This window comes from Phycomyces blakesleeanus (genome assembly GCF_001638985.1).
Source record: "Phycomyces blakesleeanus NRRL 1555(-) unplaced genomic scaffold PHYBLscaffold_8, whole genome shotgun sequence".
NCBI classification, from domain to species: Eukaryota; Fungi; Mucoromycota; class Mucoromycetes; order Mucorales; family Phycomycetaceae; genus Phycomyces; species Phycomyces blakesleeanus.
In genome coordinates, this window is record NW_017265141.1 from 935328 (window position 1) to 960547 (window position 25220).

Here is a 25220-nt window from a genome sequence, read left to right on the forward strand (position 1 = left end):
TCTGTGTCTTTTTCTCCCTTTCCCTCTTTCTCTCTCTTCCTCTCTTTTCTTTTCTTTTCTTCTCCATTATTAATTCTTCACTTAACATAATCAAAAGATAACAGTAATATTAATATTAATCAGCAAAGATTAAAGAAAAAAACACAAAAATGAAAAACAGTCCGTTGGTAACAGACAGTTATGAGACCAGTAATTTAGAAGCCTATTCTGAGATGGACAGCAAGGAGACTATTGATAGCCCCATAGAACACAATGAGAGTGTCAGAGATGAAGATCCAGATGTAGCTGCTGGTGACACATCGTTTGCAAATGCTCCGTGGCAATACAAGCTTATTGCTCTCTCGACAGCGCTTCTATTGCCTGGTATGTTTATCAAGAAAGACATAAAGAAGGAAGGAAGGAAGGAAGAAAAAAAAAACTTTTATATTCAACCGTTCTATTGACATTCAGTAAATAATTAATTCTTCTTTGATTATCAATATTCTTATTAGTGGGCTCTCATTTTTCGGGAAGTGCGTTGAGCGCAATGAAGACATCAATTAAAACTGTAAATATACATATATTATAAAAGCTTATAAATTCCATTATTCCATTATTACTATTATTAATTTACAAATTTGTATTAACCTATTTTTTTTTCAATTAATTTTTTTTATATAAATACGCAAATCAATAAACCTCACTGGAAACACCAACAATGTAGCATCTAAGCATCGACAATACACGTTATGGTGTTCTTTCGTCAGCCGTTTCAATCATTAACACTGTGTTTCCAATTGTCGGTGGTATGTTCATCGACATCTTTGGCTCTGTGTGGGGTACATTAGCCGTGAATTTGCTGGTCATTCTCGGAAGTTTGTTGACCGCGATTGCTGCAAAATACACCTCATTCCCACTGATGGTTGTCGGACGCGTTATATTTGGAATCGGCAGTGGCCTGATCGTGACTATGCAAGAATCTCTACTCTCCAAATGGTTTCGAACCCAAAACCTTGCACTTGCTATCGGTCTTCAGCTCTCTATTAGTCGGTTGGCTACCTTTCTGGGAACCCTGGTGGCAAACCCTATAGTTGACGCTACTGGAAACTGGGTTTGGGCGTTTTGGCTTTCATTCATAATCTGCTGCTTTTCTATAATGATGAACTTGGTTTATGCCCTGATCGTTAGACACTTAAATGGCCAGGTTATCAGCAAGACGGACGTAAAAAAGCTTAAAGCCAAGAAGACCTTCAAATGGCGCTCAGTCCTCAAATTCCCAGTATACTATTGGCACATTGTCCTCATCGAGTTTATATTTTCTGCAGTCTGGTCATCTTTCCAGACAATCAGTACCGAGTTTGTTTCCAAGCATTTTGGGACTACAGATATTTTGGCCGGTTACAATGCCAGTGCATCTCAGGTGGTTCCTATTGTTGCTACACCACTTCTGGGTATCATTATGGACTTGTTTGGATGCCGTATTGCTATTTGTGAGTAATTTGGTATTTAGAATTCATATAAATTATTTTATATTTTATATTTTAAACAAAAAGATACTTTAATTAACTTTTGACATTTATGTTCTTTTTCTAAAAAAAAATGCGATATAAGTGCTGGTATCTGCCATCTTTTTGATCTTGAGTTGCGCCATCCTGGGATGGACCTACGTGAACGCCGCAGTTGGTATGGTCTTTTATAGTGTGTCGTTGGCATTTGGTCCTATCTCTATGATCACCTCTATTGGTATGATTTTGCCTTCCGATTATATTGGAACTGGTCTTGGCATCTATAAGAGTTCCAACAATATTGGTACCACAATCCTTGACATTATTGTTGGTGTCGTCCAAGACAATACTGCCAACCAGGCATACACAAGTAAGTCTATTGAATATTATGCATTTATATTATATTTTAAATCAAATACGTATATGCTTCTTTCTTTAACACTGTTATCATTATTGCATATGTTAGGTGTCATGATTGTTTTCCTTGTTCTCTCTGGTGTTGGGTTCTGTCTCATTTCTCTTTTGTGGGTCACTCAAAGAATCTATCTCAATAACCTATTGGAGATCAGTGGAAAAAAGCGTACCATAATGATGAAAGAAACAAACGACAAGGAAATTGCATTCATCAAACAGGGAATGGATTCATACACCGACACACCTATCGTGAAGATGAACTATGTGTACTGTGGAATATTTATCATTTGTTTCTTGGTTGCATGGGTACTCTTTTTTGTATTTGCCGCTGGTGGACGTGTCTCTGCTTAATAATAGATCCGAAAACACAATGACATCCTATAAATTATAATCATATGTATATATGTATGCATGCATGCGTGTATGTTTGTGTGTATAAAATACCAATAAATTATTATCAACCAAATAAGATATCAGGGAAACAATAATGCTAGCTTTCTAAAGATATATTATTAAACAACGACAACAACAACAAATTGAAAAATAACTATTATAGTTATTGTACTAAGGTGCAATCAGCGTCTTGACTTGACTTGACTTGGCTTGGCTTGCCCTTTATATATATATATATATATTGGCAAAAATCACAAATACAGTTATACCTACAAAAAGCTAAAGCTAAATAAGACGAAACAAGAGCCCGATACCCTTTATTAATAACAAGCTTAATAAAGATAATTTGAAGATTCTTTTTAGATAGTTAAACAGCTTGGCTTGCATTGCTTCTAAAAATTCAAACAGCAAAAAAAAGAGGCATGGGTTGTACAGAAATTGAGTTGTGTAGGTTAATTAATATTTTGTGCCATTCATAAAACTGTAAATCACTATTCTTATTTTCTTGATTTGAAATCATTTAGTCAGCAAAATAGTTTAATTTAGTTTGACAAGGTAAGATACGATGAAGTGGAATGAAGTATAACAAGGTTATGACCATTAGACAGGTAGTATAATGTATATTTGTCCCTATGTTACTAACACTTTCACCTATTTGCTTGCCCTTTTTTGTTTGTTTGTTTGTTATACAGACATAAAGATGAATATAAGAAATGAGAGTAGAAATCAAAACATCTAAGTATATTATGCATTGTGGTATATGTATAGAATGCAATGAATGCAAAATGGGGGAGGATAGGAAAATATGAGCTATAGGATTTAGAGTAGAGAGGGAAAAGTTATTTGCTAAAACATGTAGTAAACCAGGTAAAGAGGAAATGAAAACAAAGAACAAATGGTTAAAAGAGTTCTATCATTTAAGCCTTCTTTCTTCTTTCTTCTTCGTTTTCATCTTAATCTTCAGCCTGCTCTTCTTTGGTGTGTGTGCGTGTATATATGTGCGTGTGCGTGTGTGTATGTGTATGTGTGTTTTTCTTAAAACAATAAATAAATTAGAACGCATGGGCGGCAATGATACGCTGGAGTTCCTATAAAGCCATAAATACATTTGATTTGATTGTTAGAAGAAGAAATCGAGTGTCTTGTCATTTTCATTGAATGATATGATGTGTTTGTATATCAAGGTGGGTGTACAAGACATGTTACCTTTTCAAGATCATCCAAACTAGACAGACTGGTTGGCTGGTTTTTATTAGTATCAAATACATCGGCACTTGGCAAAGATGCAAGGGTTGGTCCATTAATCGGGTTATTGCCGCCTCTCTCCTTTTCTAACATTGCTGCCTGGTGCAACAAATTTCGCGTTCTCTGTACTTCACTGTCTTGGACTCTGGGTCCCCCAGCCACTCCAGAACTTCCTTCGTTCTTTGACAGTGGTTTTCTCTGTCTCTCAGCCTCCATAGAAAGCAAAGCGGCATCAAGACGTTTCAAGACGCTTTCTGTGCTTGAATCTAACATTGAACCTGCTACAAGTGAGCGACTAGTTTGAACTGTAGAAAACATTTACATATAAAGTGAGTCAATTTACATGTGCTAGGTTTTTATTTTAGCTAAGCTAAATATATTTATATGTATATTTATATTTATTACGTGAGAGCGGCGGTCCAGAAAGGTTGAGATCTTGGTTTGTGACAGGGCGTACTTGGTTAATTTGGCGTGAAGAATTAACACTCTCCTTTACTTTTCGCAGGACAAATCGCTTCTCGACTGTTCCCTTTGGTATAAGTCTAGAGTCTATCAATATTTCCGATAGTCTACTTGAAGATCTAAGTGATTTCTCTGTAATTGTCCCCAAGAATTGTGCCAAGGTTAGCTAATTATGTTTTGTTTTGCCTTCTTCTTTTTCTTCTATTCTCACTGCATACACACACACACTCAGATTTAAATTCAAATTACCATTTTCATTGATTGATAGGGTCATTCGGTATCTATCCGGAGCCTCGTTCTTTTTGGGAGTAATGTCTTTATCGCCGTGAACGATGTGAAACTTGTCAAGTGCAATGAGCGTTAGGTCTGCGATTGTAATATTGGCGGAGATAGCCACCAGTTTGTCAATGCGTTCACTTCGTGAGACAGTCTTAGGCGGCTTTGGTGTTGATTTTAGTCGTAAAGACTTTGTGGAGAATGGAGAGCGCAGGCTGGTGTCTTTTTTCTCGTCTATCGGAATATTGGCATAATAGGATAGTTTTACATATACCAGACCATCACGCTCATTTATACGTCTGATACGTTTGTGCAAATAGAATCGAATCACTGAGTCTTCTCCAAATCGAGCCTTTGCTCTCTGTCGTGCTTTTGAGACACCCACTCGGGTGACTTCAACAGTCGACAGGTGTTGAGATAGCTGTTTGATGTGAGTCAAGGAGGGCATAGGTGTCGTGAGATGAGTGGTCAAAGACTTGAAAATAGCCAGTGGTTTATCCAATGGGGCCAGGGTGATTTCATCTGTATAAAAAACAAAAGCGAGTGAGTGAAGTGAGGTACGAGATAAGTTATGGTCACACAAGGCAAATAAAATCAAGGCAAGGCAAGACAAGACAAGACAAGACATATGATGATGATGATGATGATAATAATAATAATAATAATAATATCATCATCAGCATATCGCATGCTCTTGCTCTTGCTCTCGTTCTCTTTCTGAGTAATTTAAGCTTCTTTTTATTTTTTACCGCTGTATTACCTCCATCCATGGCTTTCACAGTCAGATAATACTCTATTCCACTTGCAGCCTTGCCCTCAATTTGGGTGATGTGAAATCTCTCCATAGCTTTCTTTAGTAATTGGTCTGCATTCGTGTGTTCGTCTACAAGAACGGTGTTGAATGTGGCACTGACATTGATGTTTCCTGCAAATACGCGGAGGACAGTAAGCTGAGTGTTGGACCGATTTGCAGAAAAGATGAGGGGGGTAGGATCATGAGCGGAGCCTTCTGAGGAGACTGTCGATTCAATCGACACATTGGATCCTAAACTAGAATCATCGCCATGACTAGGTACGGTCAAACTGCCGTTGGACGATTTTGTGACGAGTTCTGGCTTGTCCTTCTTTCCGCGCGAGAACAGACGTCTGAGGGTACCTGCTGCTCCTTGCCACTCGTCACCCTGTGCCGGACTTGATGGAGACAATGGTTGACCAGAAGGAGACAACTTTGGATAATTATCAGGAGAGATTTGCTCAGGAGCCTGCTGTTCTGATGACTCTGCAATCTGTCGTTGATTCTGCTGTTGTTGTTGCTGTTGTTGTTGCTGTAGTTGTTGTTGTTGTTGTTGTTGTTGTTGTTGTTGTTGCTGTTGTTGCTGTTGTTGCTGTTGCTGTTGTTGTTGTTGCTGTAGTTGTTGCTGCTGCTGTTGTTGGCTGAGCAGGTGTTGTGGTGTGACAGAGGGATATGTGTGTGTGGGCTGAACTTTTGCGACGCCCGGAGAAATGGTAGAAGGTGAGCTGGTAGTTTCTTGTGAAATGTGAGAACCGTCTAAATGTTCAGAATCTTCGGCATCACTGGCCATTTCTTCTTCCCAGTCTTCAAACTCTTCGTGCTCGTCTTCTTCATTGTCGGCAGTAAAGATGATTTGCGAGCGACAGAACATTCCCTTTGAGAGTGTTACTCTTTTGTTGTGTTTTTTGCGCCTAGAGTCTTTTTTCTCGATGAAATGCATAGCTTGCTGAGGGGATGTAACCTATAAAATTTATGTTGTTGTTGTTGTTGTTGTTGATATTTGTATTTTTGATGGTTTTAATATTGTGATTTTACAAACGTCTGTGCACTTTATGCGCCTTTCTCTCTCTCTGTGTGTGCGTCTTATCCTCATCTTCTTTTTATTTTTTAGATGATTTTACTTGCCTCTACATTTCGATGCTTATTCAGACGTGCCAGACGTTCAAAAGGAGTCTATAATATAAGAAATAATATTAGTGTGTGCCAATTATAATGGCAAGAAACAGCGATTATATTAATATTAATAACAATAATTCAAAAAAATTGCATGATTAAAATATAAGAACGTATATAAAATGCAAAATCAAGTTTGATTTTATATATATATATATATTCTGTATTCTTTTTTGGCTTTATAATAAACACACACACACACACACATATATATATATATAATTGTGAGAAATTCACTATACAATTATTATTTACCTCGATATTCTCGGCAGGAATGTAGCCAACCTCAGATGTCTGGAGAGCCTTCACAAGCCACCAGTATGAGTTCGAGTCGTCCATCAGGGTCAAGGAATCTCCTTTAACAACGGAGGCTTGACCCTCTACTGTGGCAATAAAAGTACGCAAGACGTACACGAGGTTGAAGTCAATATTCTCGTCTGGGATACTTGGAGATGAGGTGAATGTTGAGCTATCTTCGTCATCGTCATCGTCATTATCATTATCATCATCGTCTTGAGAGTCATTTTCTTCGGATTCATTTTCATCGTCTTCTGGTTCCTCTTCTTCTTCGTCCTCTTCTTCTTCTTCTTCTTCATAGAGCGTACTGACTGGCCGATTTTTTGCTATTGTTGCTGGAGAACCGTTTTCCTCGCTAATAGGAGTTGTTCCTGGCGATGGTTGCCAATGAGGACGGGAACCATGAAAGCGCTCGAGTTGGGTGTTGATGAGTAAATTTCTTGACATTGGGATCTAACTGTGGCTGGACAAAGAAGTAAAATAAATAAAAGATAGAAAGGGAAAAAAGTGATGCTTATTTTTGTTAGGAACAAAGAGTGTTGTCTTCTGTCAAAGAATAGCAATAGTAATAAGGTATATATTTTATATACAAAGTAGACAACGGTACCTGTTTGATGGTCTCATATATAATGAAAGCAAAAAGTAAATAAATATATATATATATATATATATATATATATATATAAAGGGTTGGGGAAGATTAATAAGTAGTAGTAGTAGTAGTAGTAGTAGTAGTGAGTAATAATAATATTTTTTTGAGTGTGGTGCAAAAAAGGAAAAAAAAAAAGAAAGAAAGATAGGAGAGAAAGAGAGTCAGATCGTAGTTGTGGTTCTGGTTGTGGTTGTATAGTTGTGGTAATAGTAATAGTAACTGTAATAGTAATAGGAATAGGAATAGGAATAGAAATAGTAAATATATTATTCTAATTGTAATTATGAATGTGATTGTGATTGTGATTGTGATTGTGATTGTAATTGTACCTTTGATTGTAACTGTGATTGTGATTGTGATTGTAATAGTTAGTAGTGAGCAAAGTCGTATGTATTAAGAATATATATATATACAATATAATATATATAATAGATTATAGTATAGAAAAGTATAAATAAATAAATAAATAAATAAATAAATAAAAGGAGAGAAGAAAAAAAGAAAAATCTACAACTATAAAAATTGAATCCAAAATGATGATAATTTAAAAGTGAAATCACCACGACAGATTTTTCTAGTGTTACAACAACAGATTTGTACGACGGTGGCTCGATTTCCTTTCTTAGAGAACCTATTTTTGAAGGTTCATGATTTTAAAATGAATAGAAATGAAATATATGTATATTGTTGTTATATGTACTATGCACTATGCACTATGCAATAAGAACTAGTAATAATTCATAAGTACATAATTACATACATACCTACATGTGTATATATATGTGTATGTGTGCCTGAGCCTGTTCCTGTTCCTGTGCGTACTTTCGTACTTTCGTACTTGTGTGCCTGTGTGCCTGTGTGCTTGTGTGCTTGTTTGTATATGTATATTGATATATAGGAGTATGTGTATATTTTTATGTGTAATTGATTAAAAGGGTATTGGTATATAGTTATATAAGCTTAAAGAGTATATATACACGATGATTCTCATCATTATTATTCTATTCAAAATCCAAAGATCCAAGGTCAGAAAATTGTTCAGGAGCACAAGTAAAGTGTACCTTTTTTATAAAAGCCCAGGCGCTAACTCATATACATTTCACACTCCTACGAAATGTAAGCTAATAGTCGTTTTAATTTCCAAGTATTTATAGCGTACTTTACCAAGTGGTTACCCACCATAAAAATTCTATAAGCGTTTACCTAGTTGTGGTCAACCAGTCTTTTTGTGATTATCCGAATCTATTTATACTGATAAACAGTATTTCTTATTTCAAAAAAAAAGACAATATATTAGAGAAGGTGTAGGACAGTACAAACTTTCACATTATTACATTTGTCGATTACCAGGATTTACCTTGTAAGTATTAGATTACCGAAAATCCACTTCTAAAATACGATTCTTGAACAAAATATAAATATAGAGAATATGTCTATAGTACAAATAGTGTCTGTATATACAGAACACTGTTTTTCACTGCTCAAAAATGGGTTAAACAATTAGTTTCTCCTTCAAAATTGTGCTCATTTTTGAACAAAAAGGTGGCAAATTTAAGTAGTTCAAAATAAGACCATCGGGCAATATTTAATTACATCCCCGCTTGCATGTTTTTCATAGTTGTTCCAATTTGAACTTGTAAGTCTTATACCAGAATAAGCTAAAGGTTTGCAATTTAAAAGCACATATTAGTATAAGCAATAAAGAAATAAACTTATAACTGACTGACCTTTATCAGTCAACAGCAACTAGGTGAACGTCTACTGATACTGATTTTTTCTAATAAACACTTTTCTATTTAAATCAGCGATATCTATTCCGACGTTGGATGTCAACTTTTTATATAACCAGGCCTGAATTTTCTATTAGAATGCACTCTATCTAGCAACCAACATTTCTGTCATTGTTGAATATGTTATCGATATTACGTTGCGTTTCTTTATCTTTACGGGCCAGTTTTTGGCTAGAATATGAGTATTTAGCATTACTGGAAAAGACAAGTCTGGTCTTGCTACACATAAGTTAATTCTACATCTGCAGGGTCCACAAGCATCCTAATATCCACCTTAAATCCAACAATATTTCAACGCCAATGTAAAGTAATGCTTTTTTTTAAAAAAAATGGCATTCTTGTCAATAATGCTTTTATTCTACCTGTAGAAAGGTCTTTACTTTTCAGTCCATAAAAAGCAAACCCCTTAAGCTCTAACTCATTGATTTTGTATGGTATATTTCATATAATATTAGTTGTTCAATCTCTTTCGTAACCACGTCAATATCGCCAAAGGGCACGTCTTATCCATCTACCCACACGATACCATCAGGAGGTTGCTCCGAATGATACAGTGATTTAATAGATACTCCTGTTTGATTTGACTGAGTTTTTGGTTCGATTAATTCTGGTCGATCACATAGAAGATCAATAGAGGTAGGAGTGCAACGATAGAAAAAAAATAGCATAGCTCATAGTAAGAAGTAGTAAAGCGACTCTTTTTTTTTATTTTATTATTTATTTTATCTCCCTGATTTTTGTACTTTTCAAACACAAAGCACTGTACAAGAAAACACGTTTTTTTGAAGTGGCGTGGGCGAACCCAGATTCTGTACTCTCATATATGAATTTGGTGGTCAACTTGTTTCATTTATCTATAAAACTGTGCTCTTACAAAAATAATATATATCTTTTATTCCCATTAATAGTAATTACGAATAAGAAGTGAATCAAATCAAGCTAAATCGACCCAAAGAAAAAAATCAAACACTAAAAAAGATCTGTATAAATATAAAGTAATTGTGGGTTTTATCCTGCTATTATTTTTACTGAGAGTAAGTTTACCTAGAACGTATAGCTATAACTATATCAGCTACTAGATTTCTCTTTATTTTTTTTAAAAGAAGAAAAGAGATCTTTTTAAAAAAAATATCATTTTAATCTATACATTCAAAAGAAATCAATAATGACAAAGAGGCTTGGTGACAATCTACTTCATTTCCTTTTCTAGAAGACACGAAAAAGTGCCTTCATTTAATGTCGTGTTACGATGTACAAGATTGCAGCACTTTAATTGCCATGGAAACATCGAAGGGGGATTTTTTTTTTAAAAAAAAAAGAGAAAGAAAAAATCATCTTAAATGCCCGCAATTAGATGACGTAAATACTTAATCTACCGAAAAAGTCAATACCTCGACCTTTATAATCACAGAATTTTAAAGCGAAGAGATGACCAAAAAAAGGGCGACACATCAAAATAAAATAAAATAAAATAGAATAAATAAATAATAAAATAAAATAAAATAGATTAAAGTACAACATCATGTTTGGAGCCATTAAAGATTTTGTTGGAAAGCCAGCTCCACCCAACTATGTCGCTGGTTTAGGACGTGGTGCAACTGGTTTCACCACGCGATCTGACATTGGTCCTGCAAGAGAAACAGGTGACATTGGATCGTAATGTATCTCCAAGATTAAAATGAATAATGCAAATAAATTAGACAATCTTATATATATATATATAAAAATTCACATACACGTGTATATAAAATTTATTAACAATCAATCAATAGAGATGTCAAACATGCACCTGGAAAGGAAGGAGAAGACGAGGATGACGAACGTTTCCAAGATCCAGACAACGAAATTGGCTTGTTCTCAAAGGCGCCTTACGAAGAAGATGATGAGGAAGCTGACAGAGTCTGGGGGATGATTGATGAAAAGATGGATGAAAGACGAAGGGTACGCAGAGAAGCGAGAGAACGTGAGGAACTGGCGCGCTATCGTCTGGAACGACCCAAGATTTCGCAGCAGTTTGCTGATCTCAAACGCCAACTGACGACGATCAATGAGGCGGAATGGGCTGCGATTCCGGAAGTAGGTGACTTGGTTGGAAAGAACAGAAGACGTAACAAAATGCCAGAGCGTTTCACACCCTTGCCAGACACCATTCTTGCTGCTGCGCGAGACAGAACACAATATGAAACAACCCTTGACGAAGCAGAGCAGAAGCTGGGAGGCATTGCTTCTAGCACTCTAGACAATGAGATGATGACCAACTTCAAGGAGATTGGTCAAGCAAGAGACAAAGTGCTTGGTCTGAAGTTGGATCAGGTGTCGGACTCAGTCTCTGGCCAGACTACGATTGATCCAAAGGGATATCTCACTGATCTCAATAGTGTCGTGGTCAAGTCAACTACTGAGATTGGTGACATCAAAAAGGCTCGTCTTTTGTTAAACTCTGTAATTACCACCAACCCCATGCACGCACCCGGTTGGATTGCTGCTGCGCGTGTAGAAGAAGTAGCCGGAAGAGCTGTTCAGGCCAGAAGTGTAATTGCAAGAGGTTGTGAACAATGCCCAAAGAATGAAGATGTCTGGTTAGAAGCAGCTCGCTTAAATGTAAGTGCATATAAAAATATACATATATGGAAATGGAAATGGAAGTGTAGATTTAGATTTAGATATAGGCGTGAGTGTGAGTGTGTTATGAAGGATAATTATTAATTGATGGATTGATTTTTTTCTTTAAAAAAAAATAACAATGATTTTCGGGATAGACTACTGAAAATGCAAAGATTATCTTGGCCAATGCTGTCCGTCACCTTCCTCAATCTGTCAAGATTTGGTTAAAGGCAGTCGACCTCGAGACTGACCAAAAGGCACAAAAGAGAGTTCTCCGCCGTGCTCTTGAATTCATCCCGAATTCTGTAAAGTTATGGCGTGCGGCGGTTAATATGGAAGAAAATCCAGATGATGCAAAGGTCCTTTTGTCGCGTGCTGTTGAGTTGGTCCCGATGAGTGTGGATCTGTGGCTAGCACTGGCTCGATTGGAATCTTATGCAAATGCTAAAAAGGTTCTCAATGTGGCTCGAACGACTATTCCTACCAGTCATGAGATCTGGATTGCTGCTGCCCGCCTGGAAGAAGAACGTGGCAATCCGGAAATTATCGATCGAATTATCACACGTGCGGTTTACACATTGTCACAAACCGGCTCAGTCTTGGATCGTGATCAGTGGCTGAAGGAAGCCGAGACCTGTGAAAAGAACGGATCGGTAGCGACGTGCCAGTCTATAGTGAGAGCAACAGTTGCTCTGGGAATTGAGGATGAAGACCGCAAGTCAACTTGGATGGAAGATGCCGAGTCCTGTATGGCACATGGATCGATTGAGACTGCGCGGGCCATTTACGCATATGCTCTCAAGGTGTTTCCTGGAAAAAAGTCGATCTGGAGACAGGCTGCTTTCCTCGAAAAGAGTCATGGAACACCAGAGAGTCTGGAGGAGCTTTTGCAGAGAGCTGTTCGCTACTGTCCTCAGGCAGAGGTTCTTTGGTTGATGGGTGCCAAGGAGAAGTGGCTGGCTGGTGACATTCAGGGAGCACGTAATATTCTCGAAGAGGCTTTCCGTGCCAATCCCAACAGTGAGCAGATCTGGCTCGCTGCCGTAAAGGTCGAGAGTGAGAGCCAGGAGTACAAGAACGCACGAAAGCTTTTGGAGATGGCCAGAAGTCAGTCAGGCACAGAGCGTGTTTGGATGAAGTCTGCTATGCTTGAGCGCCAGATGAAGAACTTTGATGAGTGCTTGGCACTTATTGATGAAGGTCTCAAAAAATACCCCACGTTCGACAAGTTCTGGATGATCAAGGGCCAAGTAGAGGACACTGCACTCGGACAGCCTGCCAAGGCCAGAGAGACATACAACAAGGCTGTGAAGAGCTGTCCAAAAAGTATCACTCTCTGGATCCTTCTGGCTCAATTAGAAGAAAAGATGGGTATGGTTACAAAGGCACGCGCAACTCTCGAGAAGGCCAGATACATCAACCCAAAAACATCCGAGTTGTGGGTTCAGGCCATTAGGATCGAAACTCGCGCCAACAACACAGTCGCAGCAAAGGCAATGGCAGCCAAGGCACTGCAGGAGTGCCCCTCTTCCGGTGCTCTCTGGACAGAGGTTATCTTTTTGGAGGCACGGCCACAGAGAAAGGCTCGAAGTGTCGATGGTCTTAAGAAATGTGAACACGACCCCATTATTGTCACAACCGTCGCGCGCCTTTTCTGGACAGAGCGTAAGATTGAGAAAGCACGAAACTGGTTCCAAAAGGCAGTTCAGATTGATCCTGATCAGGGAGATTCATTTGCTTGGTGGTACAATTTTGAGTTGCAACATGGCACAGAGGTAAATATATATATAGTGTGTGATTTGATTGTGTAAGGATTCTTAGCTAATCAATGTATATGTTCCATGACTTTCTTTAGGAACATCGGGAGATCGTTGTGAAGAGATGTGTGGCTGCCGAACCTCACCATGGTGAGCATTGGCAGGCAGTAGCAAAAGATGTGGCAAACATTGGTAAGAAGGTGGACGAATTATTGAAGCTTTGTGCGGCAAGACTCGATCAATTAAAGTAAAATAATAATAATTAATAATGAAAAATGAATAATGATAATGATAATGATAACAATGAGGTAAAAAAAAGCAAGAAGAAAAAGAAGAAATAAAAAGGAATAAAATAGAAAGAAAAGCTCTGTACTATTTTACCATTTTATTTTCATTTATCTCTCTATTTCTTTCTGTCTTTATCTTTGGTTTTATGACTCTCTTGCTTGTATATAAACTTAATAAACCCAACTAATACATACATACAAATATTGTAGCTTGTAAATATGTAACTTGATCTTATAATGTAAAATAGCAATACAAATAGAAGCCAAAGTCTGAATTCAACTTTATATGATAAGAAATGACTGTATTCCTTGTAGATTAGAGCTTTGAAAGGAGAAACCAAAGGAATAAAAGGAGGCTGTGGTTTACGTAGTTTTGTGTGGTTCTGATCACCAATAATGGTTTCATTTTCAAGGGTAGAAAAAGAAAGAAAGAAAGAAAGGTGTACAGTCGTGGCTGGTCAGGACATTGAATAAATAGATAGTACCTTGAATTAACAGCCCTATATTTTGTACCTTTTTATATATCTATCTATTTATTTATTTATATTAGAGAAAGAAAAAGGGGAGATATAGCGTATCCTATCTATTTTATACTTTTTTTTTGGGTTGAAAATGTATATAAATTATGAATCTTTCTTGTTGATATAGACTGTATGTGTGTGTGTGTGTGTGTATATTTGATTTTGGGGGTCGATTTCGCATCAAGAGCAAGATAAATGCCGTGAAAAGGGAAGAAAGGAACAAGAGGAGAATATATTAAGTCAAGAAAATAATATTATTATTATTAAAAGGACAGGAATGCTTTTGTGATTGCTGACCAAGGGGATAATTGAACCGCCTCGAGTTTCCTTTTTGGGGAATGCAGGGACATTGCAATAGTGAGTCTGACATTCTTGTCCCGAGTAATAAAGATAATAATAATCAATGCTAAATTGTGTAGAATGTCTAGTTAATATATGTATCTATATTTATGTAGATGTACAGGTACAGGTACATCTATAGGTATATTTTGTCTGATTTATATAAATTTGCCTATAGATTCATAACTTTGTTCTTCTTTCACTTTCAGGAAAACAACCATGGGGACTTATACTAGTTCTTTTCTTCACGGACTCATCTTTTGGACTCGCGCGTCTGTGCTCTTTATATCCATCTTTGTTATCTTGATTACCCTTGGACTCTACAGCTCCGTATCTATTCCCATATTCTCTATCCTTGGCAATGAAAACACATTTATGTACGGAACACTCGAAAATTCGCATCAGGTGTGGGCAGTTGAGATGGTTCAGGACAGACGAGTTATTGCAACCCTAGTTGCCACACAGGCATCAATCTTCTGTCCACTCTTTCTCTTACTCGGACACCACTTCCAACCTGCGCCTCGTGCTAGTCATAGAGAACCCGGATCAAAATCAATAACAGGAACAGGAGCAGGAGCAGGAGGTGATGTGTGGCGAGCATCAGCTGAACTGATATGTCAACTACTGATGCCACTTGGATTGTCGATGAGCTGGATGTTTTGTATTTTGTTTGACCGAAAGACATCGTTTGCTTTGTCAGGCTCACTGGATGAGTATTGGTTCTGGCCTGATCTCTGTGTTTCTCGCCCGGCTGGATTATTATCATATTCACCATCTTCATCATCGTCGTCTTTGTCACCGTCATCGTTGTTATCGTCATCATTATCATTATCACCATCATCTGTTGCATTGTGGGGATGGTCTACCTGCGCCACTACTCATGCCACACACGCACTAAAATATTGTATTATAGCAATATTGTTGACTGAGGTTGCCCTGGTTCTGTTTGCAACATTTTCATTTGGATTCACAACCATGTGTGGGTATCAAGAGTCAGAAGAGCCGGCTGCTGAAAAAAAGAGCGATGTAGTTGGGTATTGTGCCAATTCTGCTTGATCTGGAAACACTGTTTTTAGTTGTTATTAATATTAGAATCAGCATTGGTAATGATAATGATACTAAAAAATAAACAAATGTACATATGGATTCATATATGCTCATCTGCATGAAAATATTTCTGTTAGAAAATATGTGTGTATAATGTAAACAAGTATACGAATCTATATATATATATATATAGACAACAATAGGCACAGGCAGATGTATTAATAATACATGACCACAACAAGAACTTCTTCTTCTTCGTCAAATATATGTATCTCTCCATTAGTAAATAGTAATAGAAATTCTGCCCTCTGCTTTAATTATATTTTTTCGACCAACAGATAAGAAATATATAGAGTTTGGTCAAGAGGAATAAATGTATATGTATAGGCAACAATAGTAATAGTAATAGTAATAGTAATAGTAATAGTAATAGTAACCAGATAAAACATCTACCATAATTTCAATAATATTCTTTACTATTTTGAATAATCGATTACACATGATTGATCAGTACACTCGATGAGATAATTTAATTTTCAGTTTATATTTTTGCTCTACAGAGGTACAGTCATATCGCATAATTGATTTCTTAATGTCTGGATCCCACCCAAGTAACCGATTTATGGCTTTATTATAGATTTCATTATTATTATTTTGAAACAAAAGTAACGGCGAACAGCATGAAGGAATAACAAGCAAAATTTTGCATTTGAATAATCACCAAAAGTAATACTTCTTCTTCTTTTGTTTACAAGGTATATTCTAAAGAACAGCATGGGTCTATAAACCATAAATATACCAAAACACCCAAATAGTTTTGAACGGCGAAGATATTTCTCTTGATATATATATATATATATCGCCCATCGAATATATTTTGTATATTTTGATATATATTTATCTCTATCTCTATCTTTCCTTCTATTTTCTTTTACACTCATTGTTTTTATTGTTGTGACTATTACAGCTTTGCTAGCACTGCTTCTGCACCAGAAGAGGTAACGCCAGGCTTGGTCTCAACCCCGATGTACTTGACCACCAGGTCGTCTACAACGATAGCAAACCTCTTTGATCGAGTACCCATTCCGTTCTTGGACAGATCCTGAGTTAAGCCAAGAGCTTGACTGAATACAGCACTGCCATCTCCTGCCATAATAATCTTGTCCTTTGTCTGACTGACCTTTCCAAACGCATTCATGACAAACCCATCTGCTACCGAAAGGCATACAATTTCACTAACACCCTTTGACTTTAGAGCATCGTGTGCATTCAGAAATCCAGGCACATGCTCTTCTGAACAAGCAGGCGTAAATGGACCTTTATAGATAATCGTTATTATGATTTTGTTTACATTGCTTTACATTACATTATATTATATTATATATATTAAGAAAAAAAAAGAGATGGGTCAATTTTATTAGTTACCTGGGATGGCAAACAGAACAACCTTTTTACCCTTGAGTTTTTCATGGACCTTGAAAGCGAGAGGTCTGTTATATACATAGATATATATATATATATACATATATTGTTTAGCTTCAATATATACATATATTGTACATGTGTATGTGTATGTTTAATTATATTTATATTGAGATTACCGAGGACAGGCTGCCAGTTCTTCCTTTGGGTCAAAAGGAACATACTGAAGGACTCCATCGGGAATCTATTATTGCATTTATTTACAGCCAACCAAAAGAAAAGTATTAAATTATTAGAAATTTAGTTAAAACGGATACTATTCAAGAGAGAGAAGAGATTTCTCTGCCGTCTTTATACATATATAAAAGAAATATCTGCCATATATCTATTTCTTACAGTATCTCCAACTTTGATCTTTGACCAATAATAATATCAATACTGAAATTAGTATCCTGTCCATTATTTGCATTGAAACAATTTTAAGAAAATAACGTTACCATATTATGTACACACGTATATGTAATTAATATACAGGCAAGAAAGAAGAAGAAGAAAAAGAAGAAGAAGAAATCAAAAGTATTCTCACAGAATTATTAAAAAAAAAAAAAAAACCCATTTTCAGACATTTCATATCACGTCAGCAAATCCAATACTCGGTGTTCACAACCTTGTATCATTTAGTATTTTTTAAAAAGGGCCAAAAGATCCACATATGTTTGTCTAAGCTACGAGTTACAACAATTACAAAAATTACAGCAGTTAGAACAGAACAGTTAGAACAGTTAGAACAGTTAGAACAGTTAGAACAGTTAGAACAACAATGAAAATATTAATATGGTGAATGAAAATGGAAATAATAAACAACTGTTGCATTTCTTTGTTACTGTGATTTTGGTAGACTATTTGTAACCAAGTTATACTATAGATTCAAGTTCAACCACTAAACTCAAATTACCTTTTTACATACATACATCTATCTATATATATATTCTTTTTTTTGTATCTTTTTTTATTTTATTTTTTATTTTTTTATTTTGATGCCATTCCTTCAACGATTTACTAATGGCCAACCTAGTTTCATTCGTTTCTCACATCACAAAAGCATCAAAGTAATCAGACTTGGATACAATCAATACTGTCGGCAACCACATTCTGCGGCCCGTTGTCTGACAACAAAATCCTCAAAGTCCTTTACGCGTACACATCCTTCTGCTCAAAATCAACATGAACACCATCAACAACGCCCGGGCTTCTTTACCCCTTTTTTTAGCCGGCACAATGACAAGGAACATGCCAAGTTTATTCGGAGTACAGCAAACGATGCTTCTAGTCTGCCAAATGAACCCACACGTACAAAGATGCTTGTCCGAGATTTCATTGACAATTCATTGCACCATCCAAACTATGGATATTTCTCAAAACAGGCTGCTCTTTTCTCTCCAGAAGTGAACTTTGATTTCCTTTCAATGCGCGATCACCGAGAATTTATGAATATCCTTGGAAAGATGTACATAAGGATGGAAAACGAACCTGATGAGGTGAATGGAATAAGATCCAGGCAGGTGTGGCACTCTCCTACTGAATTATTCAAGGTAATGCATATTAAGATTTTTACACTGTTGCTTTGCCGTGCTTTTCTTGGCTTTGCTTGTAATATATTACTTGAATACTTGAATACTTGAATACTTGAATACTTGAATTGAATAATTTACTTGTAGTTTAATTCAAATTGCTTAAAATAATTATATTTATACTTATATATATATATATATACTCTACAACTACGATTACCATGATCACCATGATCACCGTGACTATCATTATTCTATATATATATATATATAGCCGTGGTATGGTCATGCTATTGCAAAATACATGGTGTCCGAGTACAAGCTTAATCTGTACCCTCATAAGGACCTCATTATTTACGAAATCGGCGCAGGTAATGGCACTCTGATGATGAACATACTAGACTACATAAAGGAGCACGAACCATCTGTCTACAAACGCACGCAGTACAATATTATCGAGACATCCACCAAGCTTGCCCAAATACAGTCCGAGAGACAGGATATCCAAGAAGCGAAAGACAAGCACGCGTGTGTAAAGATTAGTAACAAGAGTATCTTTGACTGGGATACATATGTTCCTGAACAGTGTTTCTTTTTAGGAATGGAAGTTATTGTATGTATATTTGGCTTGTTAAATATTCCAAAATAATGAAATTTTGTTTTTGTTTTTGTTGTGTTAGGACAACTTTGCTCATGATTTGATCCGGTATGATCTGGAGACTATGGAGCCTTTCCAAGCATTGGTTAGCATTGACGACCAAGGGGATTATACTGAAATGTACGAGCCGGTCGGAAACGACCCTGTTATTGCCCAGTATCTTGGGATGCGCAAGCAAACCCACTACCGTAGCCCGGTACTGTCTAGCCGGGTATGGCACAGGTTCTTAGGATCTTTGCCGATTGCACCCAACATGACTGCACCCGAGTATATCCCAACAAAGCTGTTTTTATTTCTTGACATCTTGAAACAATACTTTCCTCACCACCGTCTTGTTTTGTCCGATTTTGCGTCTGTTCCGGACCCAATCGAAGGTGTTGACGGTCCAGCTGTGCAGACCAAATACCGCGGCTCGACCGTTCCCTGTTCGACCTACTTGGTCCAGCCAGGCTGGTTTGACATCTTTTTTCCGACCAATTTCGAATTGTTGCGAGAAATCTATCTCTTGGTCTGCCGTGGATCCAGGGCAGGGAATCAAAAGAGTGTAAGAATCCTGACACACCGCAACTTTTGTGAGAGATACGGAGAGATTGAAATGACTACGACCAGAAGTGGAGAGAATCCAATGTTGATGTATCATAGAAACATGAAAATGTTATTAACTTGATTACTTTGTCGATCAAATAATTAATCAAAAAATCAATAAAACATTAAGAGTGTTAATAATAATATGTATGTTGCTATTGATGGTGCTACTGATACTGATGCTGATACTGATATTATTATTGTGTAAAGAATAGCAAATATATAAATTGAAACAGAATTGAAACACAATGTTTATATATATATATATGATGGTGGGATATATGGGGTAAATAGGAAATAAAAGGAAACAAGACTTCCTTTCTTTTCTTTTTCTTATATATATATAAAGAAGAAGAGGAAGTAGAAAGAAAGAAGGAAAAGGTCTAAAAAAAAAAGCAATAGAAAGAAAACTAGTAAAATAATGTGTTGTGTAAAGTGTGTAGTGTAATTTAGTGTAATTTAGTGTAATTTAGTGTAGTTTAGTGTAGTTTAGTGTATTGTAAAGGGAGAGCTGGAGTGAGTTTGGATGCCATTTAAATAAAGAGAATAAAACAGAGCAAAATCAAACAGAAATGAAACAAAATAAAATAAAGTAAGATAAAGAAGTAAGAATTGATACGTGTGTAAAATGTTTTCTTTCTTTTTCAATTGCATCTTACTTTACTTTTACTTTACTTCGTTTCATTTTGTTTCATTTCGTTCGTTCATTTTTGTTTGTTTTACATCGTTTTGGTGACAAAGGCGGCCAAACCTTGTGCATTTGTTGTCTTTAACAGATCTTGTGAGATGTGAGCATCAATTTCCTATATTAAAACAACGTTGTAAATAACAAGAACAATAAAGCAGAATAAATTAATTAAAGAGCGATTTAATTAAATAGATTATCAAGTTTGTTTGATTAATAATTCATTCAATCAATTGAATCAACTGAACCAATTGAAACGATAGATTTAACTTGGATCAAATCAGATTGAATTGAATTGCATTAGATTTAGATCAAATTAAACTAGACTACATTAAATTAAATTACTGGTAAGCTTTGTTGACTTACGGTTGCGGCATCTTTAGCAGATGGACGATTATCAGGATTCTCTTCAAGTAACCATGCTACAAGGCCATTGCAATATACACTTGGGTAACTGTAGGTAAATGTTGGGCTGGCTTCTTCAAGAATCTTTTCAAATACAGCCTCGTCTTTCTTGAGAGCGTAGTGAGGTGGTACGCGATCCATCATTTCTATCAGAGTGATTCCTAATGACCACAGATCAACCTTTTCACCATAAGGCTGTTCACGAATCACTTCAGGTGCCATCCACTTTTAATAATAATAATATCAGATTAGATTAGATTGAGGTGAATTGAAATAGATGTGTTTTGTTTCCTATTCAGTAATTTACCTTTGCTGTTCCAAGTCTTTCTCTATTCACATGCTTACTACTCGTGGCAAGACCAAAGTCAGCTATAATACAAAAAAATTAAGAAAAAATTGAGCAGGTCAGTCAGTCAATCAGTAGTGAGAAATGAACAAGTACATTTATACATATAACATATACATAAATGAACGTGTGCATAAAATTTATAATACTTTTTTTTTAAAAAAAAGGTTTCCAAAAAAGGAATATAAAAAGAATTGCACATATACAGACAGATATAGATATAGATATACACATCATTCCACTTGTAAAAAGATCAGCTTACCTAGTTTAACCTCTCCGTTGGGTCCTATCAATAAATTCTCACACTTTACATCACGATGTATAAATCCTTTGGCGTGGAGGAACATGAGTGCATTTAAAGTCTACAAAACAAAACAAAAGCACACGCGCATACACACAGACACACAGACAGACAAATAGACAGATAGGTTATATGCATAAACACAAGCACAGACACGCACGCACGCACGCATGTACATGTACATGTACATACACATACACATACACATACAGGATAGTATAGTATAGTATAATATTAATATACACAAGTAAGTAATAGATTCATTCATTCATAATATTTTATATATTCTTTACCTCTTGAACGATATACACAGCATATTCTTCTGGTAGACCACGGACACACAGAACAGCAAACACGCTACACCGCATTAAATCCATTGCCATCCAGACTTCGCTTTTGAAGACTGCAGCTTCTCTTAATTTGATTAAGTTGTTATGCCCGGTGGCCATGATCTTTAATTCTCGAACAAGTGCAGCACGGTATTCGCGATCGTGGTCAAGTTTACATCTCTTCAAGGCAAGTCTGAGACCATTATTTGCGCTTTTCACCAGTACTTGAACGACTGACCCATTAACACTTTTTTTTGGGTTGTTAAATATATATAAGATAAAATACAGTAAGGGGATAAGAATCAATAATCAAGAATAATATATTAACAAAAAAAAAGAATTTATCTTTTAATTCATTTTAATATGTACATAAATTATTCTTTATGCTTACCCAGTTCCGATTTCTTTTGAGCCAAAATAACGTGCCTTTGGTGCATTTACCAGGTTGATCTTTGGTATGGCTTTCTGAAGGCGTTTTTCAAATGCAGACTCGTCAGGCATCGTCAAAGGCGCAGGAGGTGCAGGTGTCCAGTGTGGGGTGGCGCACGCAGGGTACCATGGTGGCTATATAGATAGATAGATAGATAGATAGATAGAATTAATAATTGCATTTACAAGGTGAGAAAATAAAGATAAATGAACATATTTGAGAGTGACTTTTTTTTTGTTCTTTTATTTCTTTATATGTAGATTTAGCTATCATTATTACACGCATCGGTCCTGTCTGGACAGGCTTCTTTGGCGGTTCTACGCAAAAGGGTTGGAGATAGGCATTTCCAAGAATATTTGGTATTTCGCAATGACCAGGTGATCGCCAAATGACCGGTGGTTTCTATTAGTGATTGAAGAAAGACATTGGCAGAAGAGGATGGTGGGATGTGGTTTATCATTTGAAATCAGTAAATGACTGTGAATTAATTATATGATTTTCTTTTGGGTTTCTTTCTCTTTCTCACCTTGTATTGTTGTTGCTGTTGCTGTTGCTGTTGCTGCTGCTGCTGCTGCTGTTGTTGTTGCTGTTCATTTGATTGTTTGATTGGAAATGAGCCAATCGATCGTCGTTTGGTAGAGACTGGTGTGGAGTGGGTTGTGCTTTTGTTGGTGGTTGTTGCAGTTTCTGAACAGGATTTTCGCATTTTTTTAAAAATATTGATAATGTTACTGTTGGTTTATTGTCACAGGAAGAGAGAGATAGAGAGGTAAAGAGGTATGTATATGTGCGCAAAGATGAATAGAGATAGAGATAGATATTGGTTAGTAAGTGATTGAGTGAGTGAGTAAGAAATATAGAAAGAAGGAAGGAAGGAAAAGAGAGAAAGAGAAAAGAGAATGAAATAATGACAATAATATATATAAGAGGGTAATAAATAGGGCCGGGTGGTTCTTTATGAAATGTAAAAATGAAATATATAGAACCACACGACCCAAGTTATGTGATGATTTTTTTGGTTTATTTTTTTATTCTTTTTCTTTTTTTTTTTGGTCCTCTTTCTATATTTGTAATATTTCTAATCTGCAATCTCTATTTATTAAATTTTATATAATATATATATATATACTTCTTTATTCACTCATTCGTTTATTCATTTGTTCATTTTTTTAATTTTATTTTAATTGAATTGAAGTGTATTATAGTGTAGTGCAGTGTAGTGTAGTGTAGTGTAGTGTAGTGCAGCTATTCTGTAGTGTACTGTGCTGTAAATTCTTACATTTGTATATATATAGATTGCTGATATGATAATAATAAATATAATAGATATATTTCAAGTGTTTCTTTCTGTTCTGTTGATTTGGATTTGGATTTGGATTTAAATTGCTGTTGCGGTATCCTGAATGAGATAGAAAGAGTTGTGGAAAGGGTTTGTAGGCGTTAAATGAGTGGTTTGCCTATAGACAGAGACTTGCTGAGTTAAGGGGAGAAGGAGGAAAATTGAAGGGAAGGAGAGGAGAGGAAGGTAAGGGAAAGTAAGGTAAGGTGAAGTAAGGTAAGGAAAGGAAAGGAGGGGAGTAAAGGAAAGTAAAAGGGGTGGGATGGGGGAGAAATTCAAAAAAAATGAAAAATAATAATAAGAGGAAGAAAGAAAAGAAACCAAGAAAGAAATAAAATAAAGATACCAAAAAAAAAAAAAATTGAATGCCAGCCTAATTCATTACACACAAAATAACACCCACGCTCACTTCATTACATCTATATACCAAGCACACCAATCATATCCACATTCATAAACAAATTATATGATTACATATTTCTCTCCTCAATCTATATTTTTTATTGTGTTGTGTTGTATTGTATTGTCTTTCCTTGTTAGGCATCATTGTCATTGAGTTTGGCCTGAGGCTGATTTCGTCTGGCAAGCATGCTTCTCAGTCGTAATGTAGAACCAGGTCCTCGTTGTCCTGCCTTTCCTGTCTTCTTCAGGGCTGTAGAGGCAGTACTATCAATAGGAGCAGGTCCTGTTGTTGTTGATGAGGATAATGATAATGTTCCTGTTCCTATTCCTATTCCTGTTCCTGTTCCTGCTGTTGCTGTTATTGTCGATCCTGATCCTGATCCTAATCCTGGTCCTGATCCTGAGCCAATACTCGACTGCAGTGGTGATTGCTGTGAGTATTGTGACATTAAACCTGGTCTACTGGCAATAGCAAGCTTTGAAGATTTGATATTCGAATAATTTCCTGCTGAGTTCATATTTCCTCCTGTTGTTGCTGCTGCTGATAAGCCATAAGCATTATTGTTGCTGTTGTTACTATTGTTACTATTGTTATAATTGGCTGTTGGAGTAGAAGACGTATTCGTAGAAGATTGTGCTTGCTTTTGGGAGTCCTTGGTCTTGATTGTGAGGGAGTTTGTGCGAACACGAGGTGTGCTCGTGGCCACCTTAACCAAAGGTCCGGGCCGAGCATTGGCTGAGTGTCGATGTGAAATTGGCACTTTCTTTGGAAGTGGGAACATTGCTGGAGATACAGCATTCGAGAATCCTATAGTTGATGTTGATGTTGATGTCGGTGTTGTTGCAGCTGTTGGTGTGGTTGGTGTAGATGATTTGAGCATAGAATTGTTATTATTGTTGTTAGACATAATCGTAACACTCAGTACAGCTGGAACTGGTGGTAAAGGAGGAGGCGGTGATGAACGGGCCACATTCATTGGCACGGCAGTCGCAACTGTGGTAGTTGATACAGGCACAGGTAGCATACTCGTGTCAGTTGTGGATGTGGAACCATGCAAGGAAGGTGTCCGACTGTGTCCGGGACGTCCGGGACGAGACATCAGTGCCATTTCTGTTTGAGACAGACTGTTTCTGATTGTACGTGAATTACTTGGAGAAGTAGGTGGAGGCGATTGTTTGCCCTGAATATCAAATGGTACACGATCTGGGTGTA

The 25220-nt window shown here is 36.5% G+C and overlaps 8 protein-coding genes across 8 annotated transcripts; 5 read left to right on the top strand and 3 right to left on the bottom strand.

The window, feature by feature from the left end:
• Positions 1 to 149: 149 nt before the first annotated feature.
• PHYBLDRAFT_76554 (hypothetical protein) lies at positions 150 to 2437 on the top strand (the record flags this gene model as incomplete). Its single annotated transcript, XM_018443169.1, has 5 exons — positions 150 to 363; positions 492 to 547; positions 704 to 1469; positions 1591 to 1854; positions 1951 to 2437. 5 exons carry the CDS (start codon positions 150 to 152, stop codon positions 2247 to 2249), a joined length of 1599 nt encoding a protein of 532 aa, XP_018292955.1. The 3' UTR covers positions 2250 to 2437.
• A 906-nt stretch (positions 2438 to 3343) lies between these two features.
• On the bottom strand, positions 3344 to 6007 carry PHYBLDRAFT_167252 (hypothetical protein; the record flags this gene model as incomplete). The annotated part of the gene is made up of 6 exons (XM_018435612.1): positions 3344 to 3379; positions 3498 to 3841; positions 3942 to 4130; positions 4248 to 4796; positions 5035 to 5575; positions 5759 to 6007. 6 exons carry the CDS (start codon positions 6005 to 6007, stop codon positions 3344 to 3346), a joined length of 1908 nt encoding a protein of 635 aa, XP_018292956.1.
• Positions 6008 to 10144: 4137 nt separating this feature from the next.
• PHYBLDRAFT_56811 (hypothetical protein) lies at positions 10145 to 13591 on the top strand (the record flags this gene model as incomplete). The annotated part of the gene is made up of 5 exons (XM_018440225.1): positions 10145 to 10160; positions 10521 to 10635; positions 10752 to 11580; positions 11739 to 13358; positions 13439 to 13591. 5 exons carry the CDS (start codon positions 10145 to 10147, stop codon positions 13589 to 13591), a joined length of 2733 nt encoding a protein of 910 aa, XP_018292957.1.
• A 1115-nt stretch (positions 13592 to 14706) lies between these two features.
• Positions 14707 to 15543, top strand: PHYBLDRAFT_61037 (hypothetical protein; the record flags this gene model as incomplete). The annotated part of the gene is made up of 1 exon (XM_018440736.1): positions 14707 to 15543. One exon carries the CDS (start codon positions 14707 to 14709, stop codon positions 15541 to 15543), a length of 837 nt encoding a protein of 278 aa, XP_018292958.1.
• A 952-nt stretch (positions 15544 to 16495) lies between these two features.
• On the bottom strand, positions 16496 to 17456 carry PHYBLDRAFT_167256 (hypothetical protein; the record flags this gene model as incomplete). The annotated part of the gene is made up of 5 exons (XM_018435613.1): positions 16496 to 16851; positions 16960 to 17024; positions 17136 to 17200; positions 17353 to 17370; positions 17454 to 17456. The coding sequence occupies 5 exons, from the start codon at positions 17454 to 17456 to the stop codon at positions 16496 to 16498; spliced, it is 507 nt and encodes a 168-aa protein (XP_018292959.1).
• A 536-nt stretch (positions 17457 to 17992) lies between these two features.
• On the top strand, positions 17993 to 19912 carry PHYBLDRAFT_124175 (hypothetical protein; the record flags this gene model as incomplete). The annotated part of the gene is made up of 3 exons (XM_018428978.1): positions 17993 to 18548; positions 18802 to 19140; positions 19208 to 19912. Coding segments are annotated over 3 exons (1540 nt in total), but the record flags the coding sequence as incomplete, so codon positions are not given.
• Positions 19913 to 19933: 21 nt separating this feature from the next.
• PHYBLDRAFT_186571 (hypothetical protein) lies at positions 19934 to 22726 on the bottom strand (the record flags this gene model as incomplete). The annotated part of the gene is made up of 8 exons (XM_018439257.1): positions 19934 to 20573; positions 20822 to 21085; positions 21168 to 21229; positions 21469 to 21568; positions 21801 to 22083; positions 22228 to 22400; positions 22452 to 22492; positions 22546 to 22726. The coding sequence occupies 8 exons, from the start codon at positions 22724 to 22726 to the stop codon at positions 20490 to 20492; spliced, it is 1188 nt and encodes a 395-aa protein (XP_018292961.1). The 3' UTR covers positions 19934 to 20489.
• A 1351-nt stretch (positions 22727 to 24077) lies between these two features.
• PHYBLDRAFT_158541 (hypothetical protein) lies at positions 24078 to 24661 on the top strand. Its single transcript, XM_018433810.1, has one exon. It carries the CDS (start codon positions 24194 to 24196, stop codon positions 24506 to 24508), a length of 315 nt encoding a protein of 104 aa, XP_018292962.1. The 5' UTR covers positions 24078 to 24193; the 3' UTR covers positions 24509 to 24661.
• Positions 24662 to 25220: the final 559 nt, after the last annotated feature.